Here is a 23,800-nt window from a genome sequence, read left to right as displayed (position 1 = left end):
CAAAGAAAAAGAGAGAGTCAAGACTGCAGAACATCTTTTTTCACACCGTGAAACACATAACAATAGGAGGGTCAAACAGCCATCTGGCACATCCATTTCTACTCATTATAGCTGCCAGGTTTTACAGTACATGAATCCTGAGAAGAGACACACAATGAAAGACGGTGCAATTAATAGATGTTGCTTAGGGTTATCTCTCTACTACAGCACCAACCGTCTGTAATGGAGCAAGTCTGAACTAATACCCAAGAAGATTAGATTTATATATCCTCGAAAATGTGTTATACGCTGATGCACAACATAAAATTGACATAATGACTCTTCGGGGCCACAATGCAGCTTTTCCCCAATTTAATTGGTGACGATTAGATTGACCTTTTCTTTATAATTGTAATGATAGTAGAGCAATTAGAGAAACTACCACCTCTACTGTTTCACACATATATTAAACCAAAAGAGCGGAAGGGATTACCAGTTTCAAGCTTTTAACTGCAGTTCAGTCCAGGGAACAAAATTTAATTTCCAGAGAAAATGGTATGTGGGTGTGTGAGCGCACTCACCAACCCTATATACATTTTATTGTATTGCATACTATAATGAAAAACTCCAAATGTTATGAGCACTCAAACACTTATCACTATATTTACCACAACATCTACCTCTTTATCCTGCTGCCAATGGCTGATAGTGTCTAGAATTGTGCTATCAGAAAATGCAGGAACAAGTGAAAGACTGTCAAGCCTAATAAAATAATAATAATAATAATAATAATAATAATAATAATAATAATAATAATAATAATAATAATTTATTATTTGTACCCAGCCCATCTGGCTGGCTTTCCCCAGCTACTCTGGGCAGCTTCCAACAGAGATTAAAAATACATTAAAACATCAATCATTAAAAACTTCCTAAACAGGGCTGCCTTCAGATGTCTTCTAAACATCAGGTAGTTGTTTATCGCTTTGACACCTGATGGGAGGGCGTTCCACAGGAAGGGTGCCACTACTGAGAAGGCCCTCTGCCTGGTTCCCTGTAACTTGGTTTCTCGAAGTGAGGGAACCATCAGAAGGCCCTTGGCACTGGATCTCAGTGTCTGGGCAGAATGATGGGGGTGGAGACGCTCCTTCAGGTATACTGGGCCGGCTCCTGATGCTTATTCCCCACCATTGTGAGAAGTCCCATTCACCTGGAGCAGCCTTTGTGCACTGGGATGGTGGTAGAGAGATGAGCTGCTGGCATCCCAACCTCTGCATGTGCCTGGCGGGGCAATCACTGTCCCACACAGCAATGCCAACAGCTGGGGGAAACCTGCAAGACCCAGGAGCTAATCAAAACTCAGTATGGAATCCTGGGGGCAGTGCTCTGGTGCAGACCTAAGCAAATAATCACTTGGGATGCACACCTCACCACAACACTGCCTCCTCATCTACAGGGAGGCCCTCTGCTGAAGTGCCATAGCTTGTCTTAAAGGGATGGTATCACCATATAGTATAATTTCCCATTCTTCTTCAGTCCTAATCCCTTGTTGCTTTTTAAAAAGGACTTTGGAAATGTTCATTGCCCCAAAATATGGAGCTGTACTAACCATGAGATCAAGCCTAGCAGCTTCCTTGTATCATGGGCTATAACTGACTTGGTGTAATGAAAGAAATTACTATTATACAGACTTGAGTAAAATATCCCTGTAGCAAAATGAAGCCCCAACCACCGGTCTCCATCAGGATCTCTTCCCTATGAATACAACAGTGTATATTCCCTCTTGGTTCCACCCTGCCTGGCAATAACCCAAGAGGGAATCCTTTTCAGTTTACATTTCTTAGTCACTTCCATGGCTATCATGTGCACCTATGATCTGAGGAAGGATGCTAAATTGGTTGGTCACTTGCTCCTGCCTTTCATCTGCCATTGCCTCTGGAATACAGCATAAAAACAGCTATTTGTAAACACACTTTTGCCTTTGATGCCCTGGGAAAACCCTTAGGTGGAATTCATGCCATCGGCATGAGTTTGCATCCTTTCATATGCAAGTCACTGAAACTAAATTTAGGCCCTATTATCTAGTGTAAGGACGAGTTTACACAATATTATTCAGCTCTCGTTTTTTCAGTGTAACTTGCCATTTCTCTATCTAATGTCTTTAACAGAAAAAATAATACTTGAAATCAGAAGCCTAAAGTTGACAAACATTCTGTATAGCTATCGGATCAGAATTTAGAAAAGCCACATAAAACCGGTGGCAAAGAAAAGCAAGACTTGCTCTAGTGTAGGTGGTATGGTGGTATCAATCTCGGATTGTTTGGCATACAAGGAAATTGCTAGCCTTGGCCACATGGTTACTATAACTCTATATTTTGGGGCAAAAGTAATTTGCGTTTATAAAGGGATTGGTTCTTAACATATGTTGCCCAGGCTGGCTAAGTAGTGTATCAATTTATATTTCTGTAGAAAAGGGAAGATAAAAAGTTGTTTATTTATTTTGCACAGCACTTGGACTACAGAAGACTTTTAAGATGGAAGACTACATTGCCATTCCATTATTTCTTTAAGCCCAAGGCTGTCCCCCGCTGCATAAGATGTTTCATACCTTTCACATATTTGATTTCTGATACCCTACAACAAAAAGCACCTAACAATAATATTGGTGTTCTCAAGCAACACCAACCTCTGTAAGTACAATGTACAAATGTCCACTCTAACAAACCAATTTGTTTTAAAGAAGAAAAGCAACAAGTAAGACCACCTGTACATCTTTTATATGCACACATATTTGCCAGTGTGCTAAGCTAGGTCTCCTTGTGGTAAACAGTTGCTATGGGATGGATGAGAGAATAAAGGAAGTGTGAGGGAGAAGAAGTAGTTTCAGAGAAGAAATACATAAAAGGGATTTAAAGGATGGGGGGACGGGACAAAGTAGATATAGCAGGTAGAGCTGCCAAATGTTTTGCCCAAGGCACACGTAGAGGGTTTGCCAAATTTCAAAGAAGTCTTTGCATGCTTTATTAAATCTTGAACAATTGAGCTCTGCTTCTCCACTTGCCAATACATGATTATTCACCCAATTAATTCCGTGTTTAAAAAGAAGAAAGGATGGCTGGAAGCATTAGGACTATATGGAAAACAATGGTGGAACAATACAACCAATATTAAATAAATTCTATTACATTTCACCATCAGCATATACTAAATGGATAGCAACTTTTCATATTCTCTGACTTCGAACCAAACATGTTTAATGTATCTGAATTTCATTTTGTCAGAAACCAAATAGCCATAAAAACTTAGCTATTGGCAAATCAATATGGGTAGATGGGTGGGGTATTATTTTGTTAGATATTCACCATGCATAATTTGGGATATTTAGGAGCTAAATTCTCAGTATAAAACAACTGATCCTTTTAATCAGATGACAGTAGATAAGGAATCAATATTTTAACATGGAAGCACCACTGACATGGGCAAGAACCTTTGCTGTAAACATTTTTTTAAGCAAGCCTACCCAGATATGTATTTTAATACATAATTTTACTTTCTAATTTATACTGTGCGACTGCTGATATATATATGTGTGTGTGTGTGTGTGTGTGTGTGTGTGTGTGTGTGTGAACTTCTTTTTAAAAATGGATTGTATTCAACTTTATTCAGTGTAGACTCACTGATGTTAATGAACACAACTAAGTTGGAAGCATGAATTTCAATAGGTCAACTCTGAATAAAATCTAGTTGAATACCACCTCTAACTTCTACTTGGTAATTTTAACATGTATTTTTCTTTTTGTAAACCACTTAAGAGGTATTAGGTGGCATACAAATTCTGCTAAATAAAAGAAATGTTATGTGAGCCTTTTCAGTCTGTAATGTTAATGGGGCACTGATTCTAAGGGCTGATAGTGGCATGATGCAGCAGTTATGCATAAACATTCCAGACATGGTTCATCATGTTCAAATGCACCTATCATGTGCTCTGCCAATGGCATGTAACATCACCATGCCAGTAGCAAATCCACCTGAACCACTTTTGCTGCCATGCTAATGTTACAAAAGGTCAAGGGGCATCAGTGTACAGTGGTACACTTAATTCGTTCCGGAGGTCCATTCTTAACCTGAAACCGTTCTAAACCTGAGGTGAGCTTTCGTTAATAGGGCCTCCCGCTGCAACTTCCGCTTGCATCCCGGAGCAAAGTTTGCTACCCGGAACACCTACTTCCAGGTTAGCGGAGCTTGTATCCCAAAGTGTTTGTAAGGAGGATGGTACTTAACTCGAGGTTCCACTGCATTTGAAAGTGGAGACATGTGACAGTAGATTTACACAGACATTGATTTTATCCATAGTCTGTGTCACATCAGCTTCAACCCTTGGTATCAATACCAAGTCCACGTTGGAAACTGAAACTGATATTACATTGACTACTGTGTTCTGCTTGAGAATATTTTACTTACTATATGCCCTAGTTCACAAGAAATATATACATTCAGTTCATTTCTTGCTTGCACTATTCCCCATCCCATTCTAAACCTGCCATGAATTCTGAACGTATGAGCATTCCAAGTGCGTAGCTGCCATATAAACACATAACTAAATTCGGCAGATGCAGACTTAGCATGTGCTATCTGGAAGAGTCCCAAAACTGGTATCACAGATGTAATGTAAATCAGTACCAAAGTGATTCAGGACTCCTGTTATGTGGTACTTTGCGCAGCTTCTTCCCAGACTTTGTCAGCTTCCAACCAATACTAATCCTTCATTTTTATGGAGAAGCACATTTCACATGTGCACACATATACACAAATTACAAAATAATTTACATTCCAGCTGAAAACTCATGTGCCAAGAGAGAGCCCAAGGCAAATTTAAAAGATGAGTTATGCACCCTTCAGAAATGCTGTTTATAATGGAAATACTGACAGACCTTAAACAATATAGTCAGTGCAGTAAATCATCACGACAGCCATCACTTTTTTCCTTTCGTTTTAGAACTGAATGGCCAGGGTAGCTGTGCAGTTTTATTATAGGAAGTAGTTTCAAAATATAAAATAATTACAAGAGATTAGATCTTGTTATCAATGCCTTTGTAAGGCACTTTATACTGTTTCATACTACTTTACGTTGTAAGGTCATAAATATTTGGTCTACAGATGAATGATATATAGAAAGCCATTTCGGTTTTAATTTTGTACCGAAGACTTGGATTTATAATGCTGTGTCATGCTATCCAACTGCTGTCCTTTCTTAATTTCTGTGCAGAATGTCATATACAGAACAGACATCCTGATCTGACACAGGTTTCTCAGAAGTGCCATCTCATTCAATAAGATTTACTCCTGAATTAGTATGTATATAATTGGTCGACACCCAAGTCAAATCTGACATTTTTTTATTACCACCAATCTAAGCCCAAGTAATTTCTCCCTTAATTTAACATCTACATAGCTATCTTCCAAAAATATTTATGCCACAATCCATAAAGCAGTGAAGGCTGATGCTAAATCCTCTGAACTAAATAACTAATTCACAGGAGGTGTTTACCATCTCAAAAATCTTACATGAATATTGTCAGAATTAATCACTTTTCTCACATTTTCACTATGTGCAGCACCTTGTGTACCACACATTCCAGCAATCAGACAACAGTGAAAGTAGCTGTTTTCCACAATTTTCAAGTTTGGCCAAAAGAAAAAGGGGGAAAGGAGGCTTTCACCAGCACAGTGGTAAAAAGGGGTTGGGTGGGTAACCCTGTTCAGCACCATCAAGTTTCTAACCAAGCTTTTTGGGGTGATGTGCGGCTTATTCTTTCCTGGTCTAGGCAACTGGGAGTTTGTAAAATGTTTAGGCATTTTGGAGACTTGAAATGACTAGCTGATATAGACTCTGAAACCCTTGTCATTACAGGTCGCAAACACACTTAAATGAGGAAAAGGACTACAAAATACATTCTCACCAACAGCCAATCTTGCTACCTCGTTTCCAAGCTTCCTCCTGGGAAAGCTTTTTTATATATAGTATTTTCTTGTGGTAAAGCCAGAGGTATATTTATAGGGCACATCCTCTTAGATCAGGGGTCAGCAAACTTTTTCAGCAGTGGGCCAGTCCACTGTCCCTCAGACCTTGTGGGAGGCTGGACTATATGGGGGGGGGGGCAGAACAAATTCCCATGCCCCACAAATAACCCAGAGATGCATTTTAAATAAAAGCACACATTCTACTCATGTAAAAACACGCTGATTCCCGGACCGTCTGCTGGCCAGATTTAGAAGGCGATTGGGCCGGATCCAGCCCCCGGGCCTTAGTTTGTCTACCCATGTATTAGATTGGCATCAATCTGTTTTTGGGAGAAAGACTCCTTTTAGCTGCATAAAGGTGTCATCTGATTAAAACAACAACAACCAGGAGGGAGGTTTCTTTCAGATTTGCCATGTTCAAGGTCCCATTCCTGCCCTCCGACCCCCAGTTTTGGGGTTGATGCCCCTTGCCCTAAATCCAAGCATGTACTTAGAAAGTAACTTTGATCTTCTGCATCTCATGGGTACCCAGAAGGGAGGGTTGCCACTGCACACTGTACTTATTGGGAGGGAAAGCAGGGGTGATGAGGACCCACACAACACCAATTCCCTCCCGTCAGCTTCCACCCTTCTTGGTAAGCACAGTGACATGCCTGACAGTAGGCAAGGTGTGCAACAGAATCCCTTCCCACTGACCTCCCCCTGATCAAAGTTCTGTATCTATTTGGACTGTTACCAAAGGTTTCAGGAAAAAACTGAATAGTTCTGTCTCTTCCATATCATTGGCATACACTTATATTTGCATATATTATTAGTTCCAACATTTTATTAGTCAGAGGATGAGGACAGTGCTGTCTCCCGAGACCCAAACAATTAACCTGTGATTGTTTTGTGAGAAGCTTAAGTGTCTCGCTCTCTTTGCTATAATTCTAATAAATTAATTCTTCAAATGGCTGACCACTCTGAAGGCCAATGTCAAAGCAAGTATGATAGATATCAACATTTGGGAGCTCAATGCATCAGGCAGACTTTGATGAAAAGATTTGTGCCAAGAGACTGTCAATACAAATGTTTGTAATAAATGTAGTTGTGTCTGCCGGTCCAAGTTCAAACAGATCTCATCAGAAGCCTCAAAAACTAAGGACTCAAGCTGAGAACAGCTGTGCACTCCTTTGCCATAACAACCAGGACAAAAGGCAGGCCACAGAACTGACCAAGTATTCCCCCCCCAGTGAAATATACAGTTCCAATCGTAGTTAATTTCTGGACTCTTGCTCTTCACCATATGAGCAAAATGCTTCTTTAAAATCTGCCAAGACAGAGCATATGATAATCATATCTATTCTGCCTTTTCAACCAATCCAGAAACAGAAATCTCAAACCTCACCCAGTGTATCCCATTCACGGCATTATGGACAACCGCTAATAAATGTAATACTAAAATGGAAGCAGAAGCTGATTAATATTCTACAGCTTTTTAAATGTGTTTGTGGCAGGGGAGGTTATTGTTTTGCTGTTTTTAACTATTTATTTGTGCTTTTACCTTATATTTTTATTTTGTGAACCACCCAGAGATCTTGTGATGAAGGGCAGTATATAAATCTAATAAACAATAATTATAAGTGTGGATAATTCTTAGCAAAAGAACATCAAATTCAACACAACAGTTTGCACTGATCCTACATTCGTTACTTGTTTTATTTTATTAGGTTTATATACCGCTTGATTGTAAAAAATAAAATCTTCCATCAAAACTGTTTGCAAAACTCTTTGGTATAAAAGATGTGACAGAGGAAGCTATTAGTCAATAATACAAATTTAGTCAAAGAAGAAGTCAATCCACACAAACACTCCCAGATAAAGTTTACCCTGTTTCTGGCTGAAACCCATGGGGATATATTGGTCAAGAACAGGAAGAATTCAGGATAGTCTGTGTATCCTTGTGGGTTTGGGAAGGAGACTCAGTATATCAGGAAACCCAGCAACAGGTCTGTTCTAATACAAGGAGGCAACAGGAGTCAGGATAACTTCAATACTTGTATAAATTCATGAACAACAGATTAATAACTCAGTACAGCAGCTAGTGCTTGCTACACAAGCAAGATCAAAATACCTTTTGGTTCCCTATCAGCTATTGGAAGGGACCATGCCCAGAAAGTGGGAAAGAGTTTCAGTCAGGCACCTCTCTTAAAGAGGCAGGCCACACACACTACAGCAGGGGTGAGGAAACAGGGTAAAACTTCATAGTTAATTTTAATTGAGTCTTTCCCTTAGTTATCTGGGAGTGTTGGTGTGGACTGACTTCTTCTTTGACTAAATTTGTATTATTGATGAGATCCAGATCTGTTTAGCTTCGGCAAGGGTGCCAAACCATATGCCTTAAAACTATACTCTGGAATCTGCCAAGTAAAGGTAAAGGTAAAGGGACCCCTGACCATTAGGTCCTATCGTGGCCAACTCTGGGGTTGCGGTGCTCATCTCGCTTTATTGCCCAAGGGAGACAATGTTTGTCCGCAGACAGCTTCCGGGTCATGTGGCCAGCATGACTAAGCCGCTTCTGGCGAACCAGAGCAGCACACGGAAACGCCGTTTACCTTCCCGGCGGAGCGGTACCTATTTATCTACTTGCAATTTGACGTGCTTTCGAACTGCTAGGTGGGCAGGAGCAGCGGCCGAGCAACGGGAGCTCACCCCATTGCAGGGATTCATACCGCCGACTTTCTGATTGGCAAGTCCTAGGCTCAGTAGTTTAACCCACAGTGCCACCCGCATCCCTAAGCATTCTCTTGCATATTGGCAAAATAGTATGCTCACTGAAACAAGTTTAGAATGCACAGGAAACAGCTATGTTCTGCCGGATTAGCAAATCTCTCCCTACATTGACTAAATATCATGACTTCTAGAGATAAATGTATCAAAAATGACTAACTAAAACAAGAGAACAATATTTGTAAACATTTGAGATTACTTTTCCAATAAAGGTTCCCTACGAAATTTACAACCATTTTGCATTATCTCCAGATGTGAAGCAGCAAATTGTTTTTGCAATTTTATTTACCAAAATGGTGCATATGCTCTATGCATATTTAGAAGAGTTTAAACACCTGCTGAGACATTCAGCATAGTTTAGACTGCCCTAATAAGCCATTTAAAAATAAACTACATTAAGGATGCTTTTTATTACTCAACATCTGTGAAACATGTTTGCTCATCCTGATGAAAAAGTAGTTTTCTTCGCCCATTAAAAATAATTCAAAGCTATCTTGCATGAACATGCTTTAGCTCTAGGTAAAAATAAATTAATTTTCACTACCACACACTTGCCTTGAAGTCACAGATGTTTTAAAACAAAACAGCTTTTAATAAAACATGAAGTATCATCAATGGCTCTTTTATTAAAGAGAACTGCTTAGAGTCACAGCCGCAAAACACAAGCATGTGTGCCACAAGTCTGAGCCCAGTAAAGGTCGGCAGCTATTGAAAATAAGAAATTCAATGCAAATTGCACAAGGCGAAATAATGATGTGGTACAAAAATGCATAGGATATTTTATGGGTGGATGTAATGTAGAAATAGCAAGGCAATGATTTAATATGATGCCAAAAAATCAGATTCAGTTTTGTACGAGAATTCAAAGATGACATAATCTAGCATTAATTTTGGAGTTTTGGAGTGTGTGGTCAGCAACAGACTGATGATACACATACTCTGCTTCTATGCTCTGCAGGTGTGCAGTCAATGTGATGGACTGAAGTCTTGCTCTGTAGCGTACAGTGGTACCTCGGGTTACATATGCTTCAGGTTACATACACTTCGGGTTACAGACTCCACTAACCCAGAAATAGTGCTTCAGGTTAAGAACTTTGCTTCAGGATGAGAACAGAAATCATGCTCCGGCGGCGCGGCAGCAGCAGGAGGCCCCATTAGCTAAAGTGGTGCTTCAGGTTAAGAACAGTTTCAGGTTAAGTACGGACCTCCAGAACGAATTAAGTTCTTAACCCAAGGTACCACTGTACTGGACAAAAGCCAATAGCCTGAAGCTAAATCCAGGCAAGACTTAGGTGCTTTAGTTAGTGGGTGCTTTCCTAGACCGGATGAGTGGGATGTTACACTGGTTGGGGTTACACTCCCTCTGAAGGAAAAGGTTGCGGTTTCGGGGTACTTGTGGATCTATTTCTGGCCTCAGTAGCATGGACTGCCTTCCATCAGCTGAGCTGACGGCCCAGCTGCTCCCATAACTGGACATGGTCAACCTGACTACTGTTGCCTATGCTCTGGTTACTTCTAGGTTAAAGTAGTAATTTTCTTGTTTAACAGAAACTTCGACTGAGAGAAGTTTGATTTCATATTTGGAGCCCAATTGAGGAAAGGACCAAAAGAACTTTGTCCTTTACATCTCAGGTTTTTTCCTTTGCATATTTTCATTCCCACATTTTTCCTTCTATGTTTTACACTCCAGTAAAGATATCAAAAATAAATAAAAATACAGTGGACGATGGAAATTCTTAGCTACAAGAAAGGCTATTAAAATATTAAGTGCAGTCAAGTTATATCAAGCATCTGTGTTACCAGGCTATCAACAACATTTTACAATTCAGTCCATCACACCGTCCTCAATTTATTTTCATTATCCAGTTTTCAATATATGTTATAATATGTTGCATACTGAATAAATATTTCATATTTGAGCCTTAATAAAAACCCACCCACTAGAATCATAGAATCACAGAATTGTAGAGTTTGAAGGGACCCCAAGGGTCATGTAGTCCAACCCCCTGCAATCCAGGAATCCAGCCCATAGCTCGGACCACCAACTATCTTGTTAGCAGCCAGATGCACTGACCCATTGTGTCACAGGAGATGGTTAGTTTTGTTTTTGTTTTTAAAAAATGATAGTTTAGAGACAGTATTTTTAAAAAATGGGCTTGGACACTTTGATGTATAACAGGGTGTCATGGGAAGGGGGAAACATTTCCCACGGAATCTATAACATATGGAATTGATTTTAAAGAAAAGTGACCAAAGAAGAGTCTTGCAGTACCTTGAAGGCCAACAAATGAATTCTGGAATAACACAATACATTTGTTAATCTTACAGGTGCTATAACACTCTTCATTGTATCTGCTGCCATGGACCAACACAGCTACTACTAGAAACAGGGACCAAGTAAGATTTACATCAGAATGTACTACTAAAATTACCAAGATTTAGCAAACATTCAGTCAACTTTTGCTCAGAGTAGACCCACTGAAATAAATGGCCATGACTAGCTTGGGTCCATTAATATATTGATATCAGTCTATTCCGAGTACAGGTTAGTGGAATACAAGCCATGACAAACTTCAAAAGAGAGGCTTAACTCTTCCACTGTGAAAGCAGGTGCAAGTACCCCTAGATAATGAATGCCACTACCCTGTCAATGAATCAGAGGCTGGGAGAGTTGTCTCACAATATTATAGCTGGGAGGTGCAGAAACACTGTAAGTTCAATGTGCTTTTTCATTATTATTACTACTATTATTATTAAAATCCATTTCTGAGTCACCTTTCTACTCAAAAGCTGAACAGTTGGTTTCCACAGGGTTCCCTGCATAACTGAATGGCATTATAGTTATGCAGCTCCCCCTGCACACACATAAAATAGCAACCTTCTGTCAGGAAGCAGTGTATCTAAAAACTAACACTGTGTTTTCTGGAGGAATTTCAGTTCTTGAGGACAGAAAGGTTTAAGATTGAAGTCCACAGCAGAACTTTAGAACAGCGTTCACCAACCTGATGCCCTTCTGAAGGTTTGGACTGCAACTCCTATCATCCCTGTCCATTGGTTATGCTGCCTGGGGCTGTTCTAAAATATGGTACAGCGTGAAACCACATATGTGATAAGATAGCTTGTGGAATACATCTTGTCAATGCACCATGACCTGTGAGGCTGCTGTAAATGCAGATGCGTATCTTCACTTGGCTCCTCCACAACAGGGAAGCTTATGAAACCAAGCCTTTTCTAAAACTATTTTTAAACTCTTCTATTTGAACGAGTCTATATTGCATAAACAAACCTGGCATGAGGGCAGCAGGGAGTTCACTGATTGGCACCTCAATTCTAAACATTTGCACTGGTGTATTTGTTTTGTGATGTTATTTTCTGGCATGCATCTTTGAATCAGCTAATTAATACAGCTGGAACAAACAGGCTAAATTATTTTAATTCCAACTAGTCGTCTATAAAGCTTATGCTTTGATAGGAGCCCTTATATGGGTTTCCAATTTATTTAGTGTGGGGTGTTTTTTTTAAAAAAAGATAATGATATGAGAACATGTTTTCAAGATTATAGCCAAGGCTATCCTTTAGAAAGAGAGAACATTCTACCATTTCCATTTAATAACTTACATCTAATAATAAACACCTTTTTTATAGCAGCAGCACAGAATCAAGTAGAAGAAAGACTTGAGTAAATAATCCATTGAGACAAATTCCTTCCATAAGAAAAACCACACACAATTGACTAACCTCTTTTTGAGAAATATCCAAGAAAGGAGAAAGTTTTCCAATCTTCCATGGCTCATATTTAAAAGATTTTTTCTAACCTAAGATCTAATGTCACTTTAAACCTCTATTTCTTGTTTACTTTTAGTTGATCAAAGATAACACAAGTTCCTCTTCCTATTACTGGTATTAGCTTTTTGAAAGTCACCAGTATTTTCTCAGGTTAAAAACAGTTTCCTTTCAGCCTTTCCACTCGAAACACAAATTCCCCAGCCACCTGCATGCACAATCCCATGTATGTTAAATTGGAAGCCAGTTCCACTATATTCAGGGAAACCTACTGTCTGGTACGCTTTTTTAGGATTGCATCCTTAGAGGTGGTTTGTTACACAATCATGACTGTTACATAAATATCATGTGTGGCTAGTTTCAAATCAACTGAATCTGAGGTTGTAGTTTGTTTCCTTCCAACAAACCACAAGCTTCAAACCAGGAGCAAACCTCGCTTATCTGGAAACCCTGAGGTCATGTTTCAACGACAATGGCTTACTCACAGCAGTGCAGTAGGAGAACTAGAGGAGGTGCAACATGATCACAATCTCTCTCCAGGAGCCCACAAGCTTGTGCATTCACACTCAGCCATGGTTTGGCTAACTGCCATGGGTGAACTGGCTCAGTATACATAAATCTACCTTTTTAGCAAGGGAGTTCAAAGCAGGAAGTCTAAATTCAAAACTCAGACCTACAATCAGATTTACTAATAGGCATATCTATTTTTAGGCAAGGATTCTCCTTCAAGATAGCTAATGTTAAAATGCACACAGCGACATTATTCTAAAAAGACTGTGCTGACTTTTAAGATTCATTTCTTCCCAGCTTCATAAAATTATCAATTATTAATCATATTTAACACAATGGTTTGACTTTGCTTTTCTATGATGAAGTTACCTGTCATTTATAATCCAGTTCAGACACAGATTGAGGGAGGTAAGGTTTTTGCATCTCTTTACTATTTCCATCACTGTTTCATTATCCAGTTCTGTGATATGACGTAGATCCAAGCTGGAAAGGTTTCTTAGCTATTAAGATAAATACAATGGTAAGTTTTATAATTCATATATAAATATAAACTATTTATAGAATTAATTGTAGTTTTGATCTGCTTGAACCTGCTTTTGTCCTTTAATTAATGTTATTTTTTTCTACCTATGCAATAGAAAAGCTGCAAAAACAAACTATTGATTTCAATCAAAGAGAGGACTTGCTGTATATTTTTATTTAAAAGGAGTATCTCCGGCTCTGTTCTTCACCAATGAATGAACTAATGGAATTAATGTAATTTTTTAATGTAATTTATTTATTTTAAAAATATGCTATTAAACTTTTGAAATGAAGTTACAAATGAAAACCTATTGACAAAACTTTAAAAAAAAAAAAAATCAGCCACAAAGCTACACAGGGTAGTATTCAATGGTATCCATCAGCAGAATTGAGGAGGGAGGCAATTTCCATCTATTTCCCCTCCTCTCTGTAACTTGTGCCTCACTTATTTGCTCCAGCAGGTTGGGTGATTCTCTGGAGAAGAAGCGAGAGCATGGGAGGCTGCAGAAACAAGGGGAATCACCAAAAACTGCCTCTGCCCTGTTCCACTGACAGGTTCCCTCCATCAGGAGATAGACCCTCTAGGGTACCAACCACAGTACTTAAAGAAAAACCCTGATAACACTTCTCATACCCAATGTGAAAAGAGTTAACTATGATATATTCTTGCAAAGTAATACTGGAAAATAAATAGTCACGTGCTAAAATTTAATATATCAAGTACAAAAGTCCCATTTGGGATCCTTACCAAGCTAAATAGCATCATCATCATCATCATCATACAATCTGAAGTTTCCTACCCATATGATTTGATACTGATGAAAAGCATTCACTTTAACTCAATAATTGTTAGTATGAATTATAATGAACATATTAGCATTTGCATTAATTCCTGTATTTCCAAGTATAGATGTCAGTTAACAAAATAGTCCCTGCCTATTATTTAAATAATACTGCTGTACTGATATACAGTGGTACCTCGGGTTACAAACGCTTCGCGTTATAAACACTTCAGGTTACAGACTCCGCTAACCTGGAAGTAATACCTTGGGTTAAGAACTTTACCTCAGGATGAGAACAGAAATCGTGCACCGGCGGCGGGAGGCCCCATTAGCTAAAATGGTACCTCAGGTTAAGAACAGTTTCAGGTTAAGAACAGACCTCCGGAACAAATTAAGTTCGTAACCCGAGGTACCGCTGTATAGCACTCTATAGATGTTGAGACAGGTGTTTAGAGCGACAATGTTACAGATATGACCAAAGAAAACCCGGGCGCTCTAGAGTGGCAATCATAACTAGCTAACAGGTAAAAACTATATTCAATAATCACCTGTAAATAAGGCAGGTCCTTCTTACATAGACACAGTATCCAACTACGAGTAATGCAATATGTCCCTGTCCAAATGTGGCAAGGATGTCTCTAGAACCTCCATTAAGATTAAGAAATAACAAACTAACACAGATAGAAGTTGAGAGCTCATTCAAAGGAAACAGCTTTAAGTGTCAGTAAATATATACGTAAACTATACTAGGCGAGACAGGCATTTGATAGTGACATTCACCAAGAAGGGGCTTTTCTACTGGACTTTTTAAATTAAGAAGTAGAGAGAATATATTTTCCAAGAATGGGAGGAGCCATCTCAGCAGCGCATGAGAGGTTTTGCAAAAAGAATGCAAAATCATGACATTTTCCTAGAAGTGAGCTACAGTTGGGTTAGAGAGGAAATATATTTCACAAATGAAAAAGGGTGGCAACTGAGGAAATAGCAGCTTAGTGAGAAGTGTTCGTTATTCAACTCCCAGAGGAACCAGCTACACTGGCCCCTCACATTCACCCAAACTTGAGAGGAAAAAACCCAAAGTGCAGCTTGTGAAGCAACATGATTAAGCAGCACAGAATGAAAATAATGTTTACCTCAGCTGGGAAGAGCATAAAAGTTAGCTACATGCAGCAAACAATGACTTTGGGCCCTGTATTTTTGTTGCACATTGCTTCAGTACATTTTTTTTTTTAACATGGAGAAAAAGTCATAAATATAGTAAGCCAATCAAATATCGAGGTTACTAGAGAAGCTAGGTTGTAAAAGGAGGGGGGAAAGCTTGAAAACCATCTCCATTAAAAACTTGATGTTTGATTTTCTTGTAATTTTATATTGCATTTTTTATTTATTGCGTGGTGCACTTTTATAGAAGCTACATTGAATTCACATTATGAAAAGAGTGGGATATAAGTATTTAAAACAATAAATAAAAGATTAAGATTGTAAGCAAAACAGTAGATTAAAACCCAAATTGCATATAACCCAAGCAAGGTGCCAATTAATATAGGGCACTGAAATACAAGTTCAGTTTTTGAAGAAAACCCACATCACGGCCCCCATCTGCAACTTCTCCTGAATGAACTGCATTTTGTTTGTATTGATGATTGGTTGGTTTCTAAAGTGCCCTGTACAAGTTAAAACGCAATTCTACTCATGCAAGGTAACCTTTCCAAACTCTGCCCATTTCTCCTTTACAGCGCCAGACCCCATGCCATGCCGTTCCAGAGGGTCTGCAGGCCCTTTTGATATTTCTACTGTATGAAGGAAGCTACCGTGGGGAGGGGAGGCAAGAAACCCCGCTTATAAGGGGAAAAAACACCACTCGCACTTCTCTGGGTCTATTGCAATGTGTCCTATTCTTTGTCACCTTCTTCCTGCTCTTCCTTTACTTGATACAACATCTATATCCTTCACATTAATGTGACATCCACCATTTCCAGTCAATTGATGAGCAACTTAGGAGATGATCCAGAAAAGGAATAAATAGATGTGAAAGAATAATAAGCAAAGCCATGTTTTTTTCTTTCACTTTTCCCTACAACCAATCGCCAATGATAAACAGAAAAGGCCCACTGTGCACTTGATTTATCAAGTTTTTCTGGTTGTGGACCTGGGTATTTTTTATTTGGTTCTTAGCTATCACCTGTAGACATTCATTTCGATAAAAGACGTTCCTCCCATCACAAAATTGATCCTATTTCTTAATATGCACTTCTAATTGGTGCAATCTGGCCGGCGTGCACCAAAGTTGCCACTTGTATCAGTTTTATGTCTCAGCTAGATGTGCGTAGTTAAATCTAATGTTAATAATAAATGAATGCATCTACAAAACTGTTATCCGTGTTAAAAAATGCATCCCTAATATTGCTTCTAGTATGTAAGATTACCATAACTGTATAATTCTGACTCTATGAAAAACACCTCTCAGTTATGTCTATTGTGCAATATTATCCTAACTGGAACTGACAACAGGAAACCTCGTTGCTGTACTTACATTGGTAAGGTGTATGACTCCTTTAGATGTAACAGAACAGCCCATAAACCCAACATACTGCAACTCGGGACAATGTTCAGCGAATGCTTTAACCGACTGATCTGTCACCTGCATAAAGAAAGAAAAAAGCAAGTTGAAGGTGACACTGAATATTCAAGTACAATGAAGTTTGGGGGCATCATTGCAGCAGTGACAACCTGTAGGTTCAATAGTTTCTTTGCCTTGACAGCATGAAGGATAGAGTAAAGTGTGTCTAAAAGGACTCTGGGGAAGAAAGAACATGATGAAAAGGGTTCCTCTCCTCCAGCAAATGACAAAGGAAGTACCAGATGATAGAACAAAAATTTAAAATATAAGCATTGAATATATCTGCAGGGGTAACTCCCTGCAAGTATTCTTTGCTTTTATAGAAGCTTGAAACTATAACCAGGAGCCAACAGCTCTCCTCTGTCCCCTAAACGGTTAGGCAGTACATGAAGTAGATTATATTTCAGCTAGTGGTTAAAAAAAAAATCAAGACAATGTATTTACAAAGCTTATTACCCTACAGTCTTTTCCCATTATTCAGAGATGCTGCTAACCAAACCAGTCTAACATATTGATATGATGGGGCAAAAGTAATAAAAGTAATACTTAAAAAAAATTCATTAAACAAATTATCTTTCTATGGTCTGAAAACAGTAAAAAGGTGGATTTCAGTACCTAATAGACATTTAGGAATGTGAAGGATTCTGACACCAACATACCACAACCAAATCCCATTCCAAACTTATCAGCATTTGAAACGACGGAAAACACATGGAATAACAGCATGGGCATAAAATCCTTTTGGCATTGCCAAGAGATAATTCACAAGACCCCATTGTGATACCATATTGCAATACCACTGAAATGCCATTTTGCCACTTAGGGTTTCTTTTGGGAGGAACTGCAGAATATAATCATAATAAAATAAACAAATTATTTTAAAAAGCAAATGCAGTACATTTCAGAGTGAAGAACAGAGCAAAGGGAAATGTGCTGTCTCTGACATGCCTTTTACCTCCAGAACCATTTCTGAACTTCACTTACTTTATGATATGTACTCACAGTTTTCCCTCTGTTCTTTATGCTACTTTAAATGTTGAACAAACAAAATAGTCAAAATCTAGTTGCATTTTGAAGCCTCTACTCTTTTCAGCAAACATTAAGAATACGTAAACCTTTCCATAGTTGTATTTAGTTATGTAAAAATGAAGTTTGTGTGTGTGTGTACACACACACACATATATATAGTATATACACACATTAGATATTGTGTGTGTGTGTGTGTGTATACACATTTGATTTCTCACTCATGTCGCAATCTATGTTATGCTTAATTAATTTCTTTGCCACCCTTCAGCTTAAAAATAATACATTAAAACCACCACATCCTAGTAATTGCAGAGTGTGTTGAACTAGAATAATTGCACTGGAACAAATAATTACTGTTTGATTCTTTTCATGGGTTCATCCTTGAGAGTCTTTGCATACTTTACTTTTCTGTAAGTCTGCTTGCATTTACATAGGAGACTAAGATGACCTCTTAAGTCAGTGCTTTTTTTCTATTAAAAAATGTTTAGGGGTACTCTCATTTTCCTACTCATATTGAAATGCTGCCCCTCAATGAGGCCAAACTTAGATTCACAAAATGTTTGCGGGTATGCGTACTCCTGCGTCCCCCCAGAAAAAAAGCACTGGTTACAGCAGTTTATTCTTTGAAATGTACAAACAGCAGCAACTCCAAAAGTGACTATGTAAAAAAATTGAGACCTTGGGCTCAGTTATACAATCTTTTGCAGCCAGCCCACAGCAAAGCTACAAACTGCAAGATTAGTTGGATCTGTAAAGAAAAATAGTGAAAAGTCTCAGTCAGCACCTGCAGTATCCTTGTCAGCATTTCTTACCACACTAATATAAAAAATTAATGTATTTTCACAGCTCCAATACAGCACATAGCAATGGATATTTTAACTCAGTAGTGTCTAGTAAAGTGCCAGGGGATTTCACTAGATATTCCAATCTATCATCATTCTATTCCCTGGCTGTAGTTTGAGAGAGCTTCCAACTAAATTGATTTATTTTTAAAAGTCCAAATGGTGTTAATGAAGACAAAGACTGTTATGAAGGAAAGTTAGGTACTCTGTTATATGGATGTTATATTACAGGTTTCTGATGCAGGAGAACCTGGGTCATATTGGAGTAGTTCCTTTGAAATCTGACCATAACATTTCACTTTACTATCATCATTCAAGACTTTGGTATCTGAAAAGATGTATTTATCGTCTTGTGATGGACAGCTGGGGACTTCATAGAAATCTGGTTTCAACCCTGTTTAAAGACAATGCATTTAAGGTAGCAATGTCTGATTTGCCTTTCTGTTCAAAGCAAGACTTCCTTCTGTCAGCCAACAACTAGATTTCATAACTCCCACAAGTCTTTAGAGGAGGAAAATTTAAAGGTACTGTAAGAAACAAAGATACACTCCAAGAAACAAAGCTACACTCAAATGCACAAATTAGGTTTTTTGATGAACTTTCAAGCAGAAATGCACAATGTGTGTGTATTCTTTGCATAAATTCCACACCCACACACATCCATTACTCAATTATCCAATTCATATGCACACATTAAACACACCTTACACACAGAGATCACTAACTCTCAATCCCCCTTAGTCATACACATTTATTTTATTTATTTCATATAGGTTAGGTATTGCTTTGCCTTGCTTTGCCCTATTTATTTAAAAAGGTGGAACTATAAACTGAAAATGTGAGACAGCTTAGCAGGACAATGCACTTACAGGATAGATACTTAGGACCACAAATTAGGGTTTGGCAGGCAAGACAGTTACCACTTCCACCCAATTAAGAAACCTGTTAACTTCTACATATTCTTTCCTTGACGAACTGGTACTGCTTAGAAGCATCACCACAGTAGGGTGTCATGTTGCAGAGATAATTATTATTATTCATGAGCAACTTAATAGATAAGTTATTATTGTAACTGAAACTTTTAACATGGAAACCAGTCACCACACTCACACCAGTCATGCACAACTTAGTCAAATCAATCCAAATTGAGCAAAGAATATACTATAATTTTACTAAAAACGAACCCTTGTGAATGAGGGCACAGATATTCACAACTAATCACATTATAAAGGTCCATTAGTGTTCACTGAGGAATCAGTAATAATTTGATTGCCTGTTCGACCTTCAGTGACTTTCTTTTATTCTGCCTTATATTATGTTAGCCTTGCTTTGAAAAAGTCATGTAAGATGATGAAAAGAGATTTATAAGCTATGCACAAAAGCACTGAGAGTGGGAAAGACATCAGCCTGGAACTAATGGCGCAGATATTAGACACCCAATAAAAAAAAAAACCTATCATGAGTTTGGCCATTTTTCTTGAGTATATTTGACTAGTTTGATGCTGCAAATTTAGATTACGTTATTAAAGCTCAGTATTCTGGGAAGGGTAAACCTTTTTTCTTGGTGCTCAAGTTGCCTCAAAGAACTGTGATTAAGTAAATATAATGACATAATTCAAGCAATCTGCTGACATAATCTCTAATCGATATAAAGTGAGCTGCAGAATTTTTCCAAGACACTTTTACGGTAGTGTTCTACTACCAAGATAACCTCCCACCACAGCAAAATATCATGTCACAAGGTATAGAAACTATTAAACATTTCAGAATGGATGCCTATCCCCAATAGGTTAAATCCTGAAAAACCAAACCATTCCAGCCTTGGTTCCAAATTACACATTAGAATCCCTCCTGCACTTGCACATATATATCCTCACAAAGTCATACCTATACGGTTCCCTAAACCTATCACAGAGATTATGTAATCAAACATTTCATTGCAGTTTACCATCACCCAAACTCCACAGAGTTTATGTAGCTTCTTAATACTGATGGTGTTAACAATCACTTATCCTAGGGATTTGCAGGTGCCCTCAGGGTCTTTGCTGAAATTAGGTTTGAAAAAAGCATCCTATTGCAGGCAACAGAACAGGTTGTGTGGTACCCAAGACTGTTTCTTCAGTTTGTAAATGTGCCCATTGGCCCTAAAAGGATGGCAAACTCTCCTTTATCCCATTACTTCCATCAAATATGACATTAACATAGCAGGAAAACCACAAGCCAGCAAAGGTTTGAGTTTCCTTACAAAGCACAGCTGAACTAAAGGTCCAAGAGCAGCAGTACTTAAAATTAAGATGCAAATATATTCTTATTGGATTCTGATTTAACTTATCATTATTCTTATTTTCTGACACTGAGGTATTTGTGATTGGGGAAAAACCCTCTGATATAGTTCCAGTCAAATATGGCAAACTTAAATTATTATGCTTAGGAATTCAAACATTTGTCTTCTTTTCAACTACTAACATATCAGCTTCTTTTCAAACAGCACCACAAATACTGTAAAACTTCATTTAAACCAATATTACTGGTCATTCTGACTGATGATTTTAAAGAAACCAAAAGGGTTACAGCTTTTAAGGATAGTGCACTGAGATTATTAGAATCAAATAAGCAAATCAGCTCACGACCTCATTTTGGTGCATTTACAGTGGTGCCCCGCAAGACGAATGCCTCGCAAGACGAAAAACTCGCTAGACGAAAGGGTTTTCCGTTTTTTGAGTCATTCCGCAAGACAAATTTCCCTATGGGCTTGCTTCGCAAGACGAAACGTCTTGCGAGTTCTTGCAAGTTTGTTTCCTTTTTCTTAAAGCTGCTAAGCCGCTAAGCCATTAATAGCCACTAAGCCGTTAATAGCCGCTAAGCCGCTAATAGCCGCTAAGCCGTTAATAGCCGCTAAGCCACTAATAGCCGTGCTTCGCAAGACGAAAAAACCGCAAGACGAAGAGACTCGTGGAACGGATTAATTTCGTCTTGCGAGGCACCACTGTATATGGGCTCTACCACAATAAAATTAAAGGAATTTATTTTTTCATGTATACAATTTTAGCATGCCAGTTAGAAAAACACATTATATAGGAAGTCTGTCCAAATACTGCAGCCCATCAATTCAATAGTTTTCTAATTTTTCACATACATCGTTATTTACCTTAAATATATTGTTTTAGATGAAATCCTTAACTAGAGATATTATGAAAAGATTAATTACAACTAACCACACTTTAGTATGATTAACATAGTCTGAGGGGGAAACAATGCATGGCCAACCAGTAATTTTAAGAGGTCTCAAATAACCATTTTAATCAAAAGAATCACAAAATAATAACTAATCAATAAACCTATCATCTATTATCATGTATTTGAGTATTTTATACAGAAGACATAAAAGTTCTAAAACTAGTTTACATTATTTAAATATCATTTTTGTGCAAAATTATTCATTGTCAAAATATTATTTATTATGGATTGGGTTAAAAAAAATCTGCTTCCAAAGCACAATATTTAAAGTTCCCTTAGAGAACAATTATAAAGAAAGCTGCTAACTTTTGGAACTGTAGAAAAACTGTTTTAAAATTAAATTGCAGGTGGTTGGCAGCAGTGTGTTCAAAATGATCTGCAGAGATTTGCAAGCTAGGTATATGATTTATTCACTATGGACTTGGGGAATCTAATGTCTGCAAAGTGAATGCCTTAGTTAACAAAAGTACTCTGTGCAGATATATTAAAATGGTACACACTTGCTTTGAGTTCTGGAAGTCACTGTTTTGCTTACGTAAACGAAACATACAAGAATGTCAAAAGATGAAATATTCTCTAATGGTTATTTTCCCAATTTAATTCATCTCTTGCTGGCAAGTGAATACCATGGTGCTATGCACTATGGGAACCCAATTGCTTTATGCAAGTAATTAAAACATGCCCTGGAACCACAGGAGTCATATACTCCTTTTCTCCGCCACTCCCAAACATCAATTCCTTACAGCAATAAAGAGAATTCTGCAAACAATCGCTTTACCTAAACTTTACAATGAAATCATTGTAGCGGAATACAAATACAAAAGTATCATGCCTATATCCACAGGAACAGACAAAAAGTGGCTAGCAACTGTAGGCCAATTGTCCAAAACATAACAGTAACAAATAGGGAGAGGTAAGGTATTATAGAAGCAGGGAACAGAAATACAGTACTGAGGTGTATGTGGCTTATTAACTGAGAGAACAAGAGAGATTTATGGCTAATATAAGGGTTCAGAGGAGGACATAGACATACAAGGGAGAAGCTGGTTATTGGTTCCTAGCTGCTTATCCCTTATTCCCACGATAAAACAGCTCAAAACAGCTGAATTAGCAGCCTCAATACACAGCTGAAGTTCACTGACTCGTTGGCATGCATCTGTCTTGGGAGACAATGGAAGAGTGCTCCTTCGGGGGTAAAGTCAAACCATTGGAGAATTACAGCACCTGTAGAAACCAATATGGGAGGAACATGTTTTATTGCATATGAGGCAGGTGAAGGTGTCCGGTTGTGCTGCTACAGGTGCACCGTGGTATTTCTTCTCTCTGTGCTGCTACCAGTGGTCATTCCTCCTCTGGTCACAGCTGTGGATACACAACCTGGCTGTCTGTCTCCTTGAAATCGTCTGCAAGGGATTTCCATACAGTGGGGTTAATGTTGCCAGCCTTCATGTTACATCTTTGTAATGAAAAGTTGGTCTGCCAACAGGCCAAGTGCCTGAAGCCAGCTCCCTAGCTCCCTGGATCCTGCCATCTTCCATTCTGTGGACATGATCAAGCCAGTGTAGAAGCCATGTTGGGCTTGGGAATGCACCAAAATCTTCCTGATGCAGTGCACACATCTCTCCTGACGGGTGTGATTTGCTCATTGCTCATTTCCATAAAGTAGTGCGCTCAACACGCAAGACTGGTAGACCGTCATCTTGGTA

General features: G+C 38.4%; 1 protein-coding gene across 5 annotated transcripts in view; it reads right to left on the bottom strand.

Annotated features, from left to right (window-relative positions):
• The window catches only part of FBXL17 (F-box and leucine rich repeat protein 17), a 141,736-nt gene that overhangs the window by 78,531 nt on the left and 39,405 nt on the right, over nucleotides 1-23,800 (bottom strand). For all 5 annotated transcript variants that reach the window (XM_028749136.2, XM_028749135.2, XM_028749133.2 and 2 more), the window contains exons 5-6: nucleotides 16,900-17,007; nucleotides 13,432-13,562 (exon numbers count right to left, since the gene is read on the bottom strand). In XM_028749136.2, the coding sequence (XP_028604969.2) occupies nucleotides 13,432-13,562; nucleotides 16,900-17,007 (239 nt within the window). The remainder of the gene's footprint in view (nucleotides 1-13,431; nucleotides 13,563-16,899; nucleotides 17,008-23,800) is intronic.

The sequence above is a fragment of the Podarcis muralis genome, chromosome 11 (genome assembly GCF_964188315.1).
Source record: "Podarcis muralis chromosome 11, rPodMur119.hap1.1, whole genome shotgun sequence".
NCBI lineage: Eukaryota > Metazoa > Chordata > Lepidosauria > Squamata > Lacertidae > Podarcis > Podarcis muralis.
This window is presented reverse-complemented; position numbering and strand designations above follow the sequence as displayed.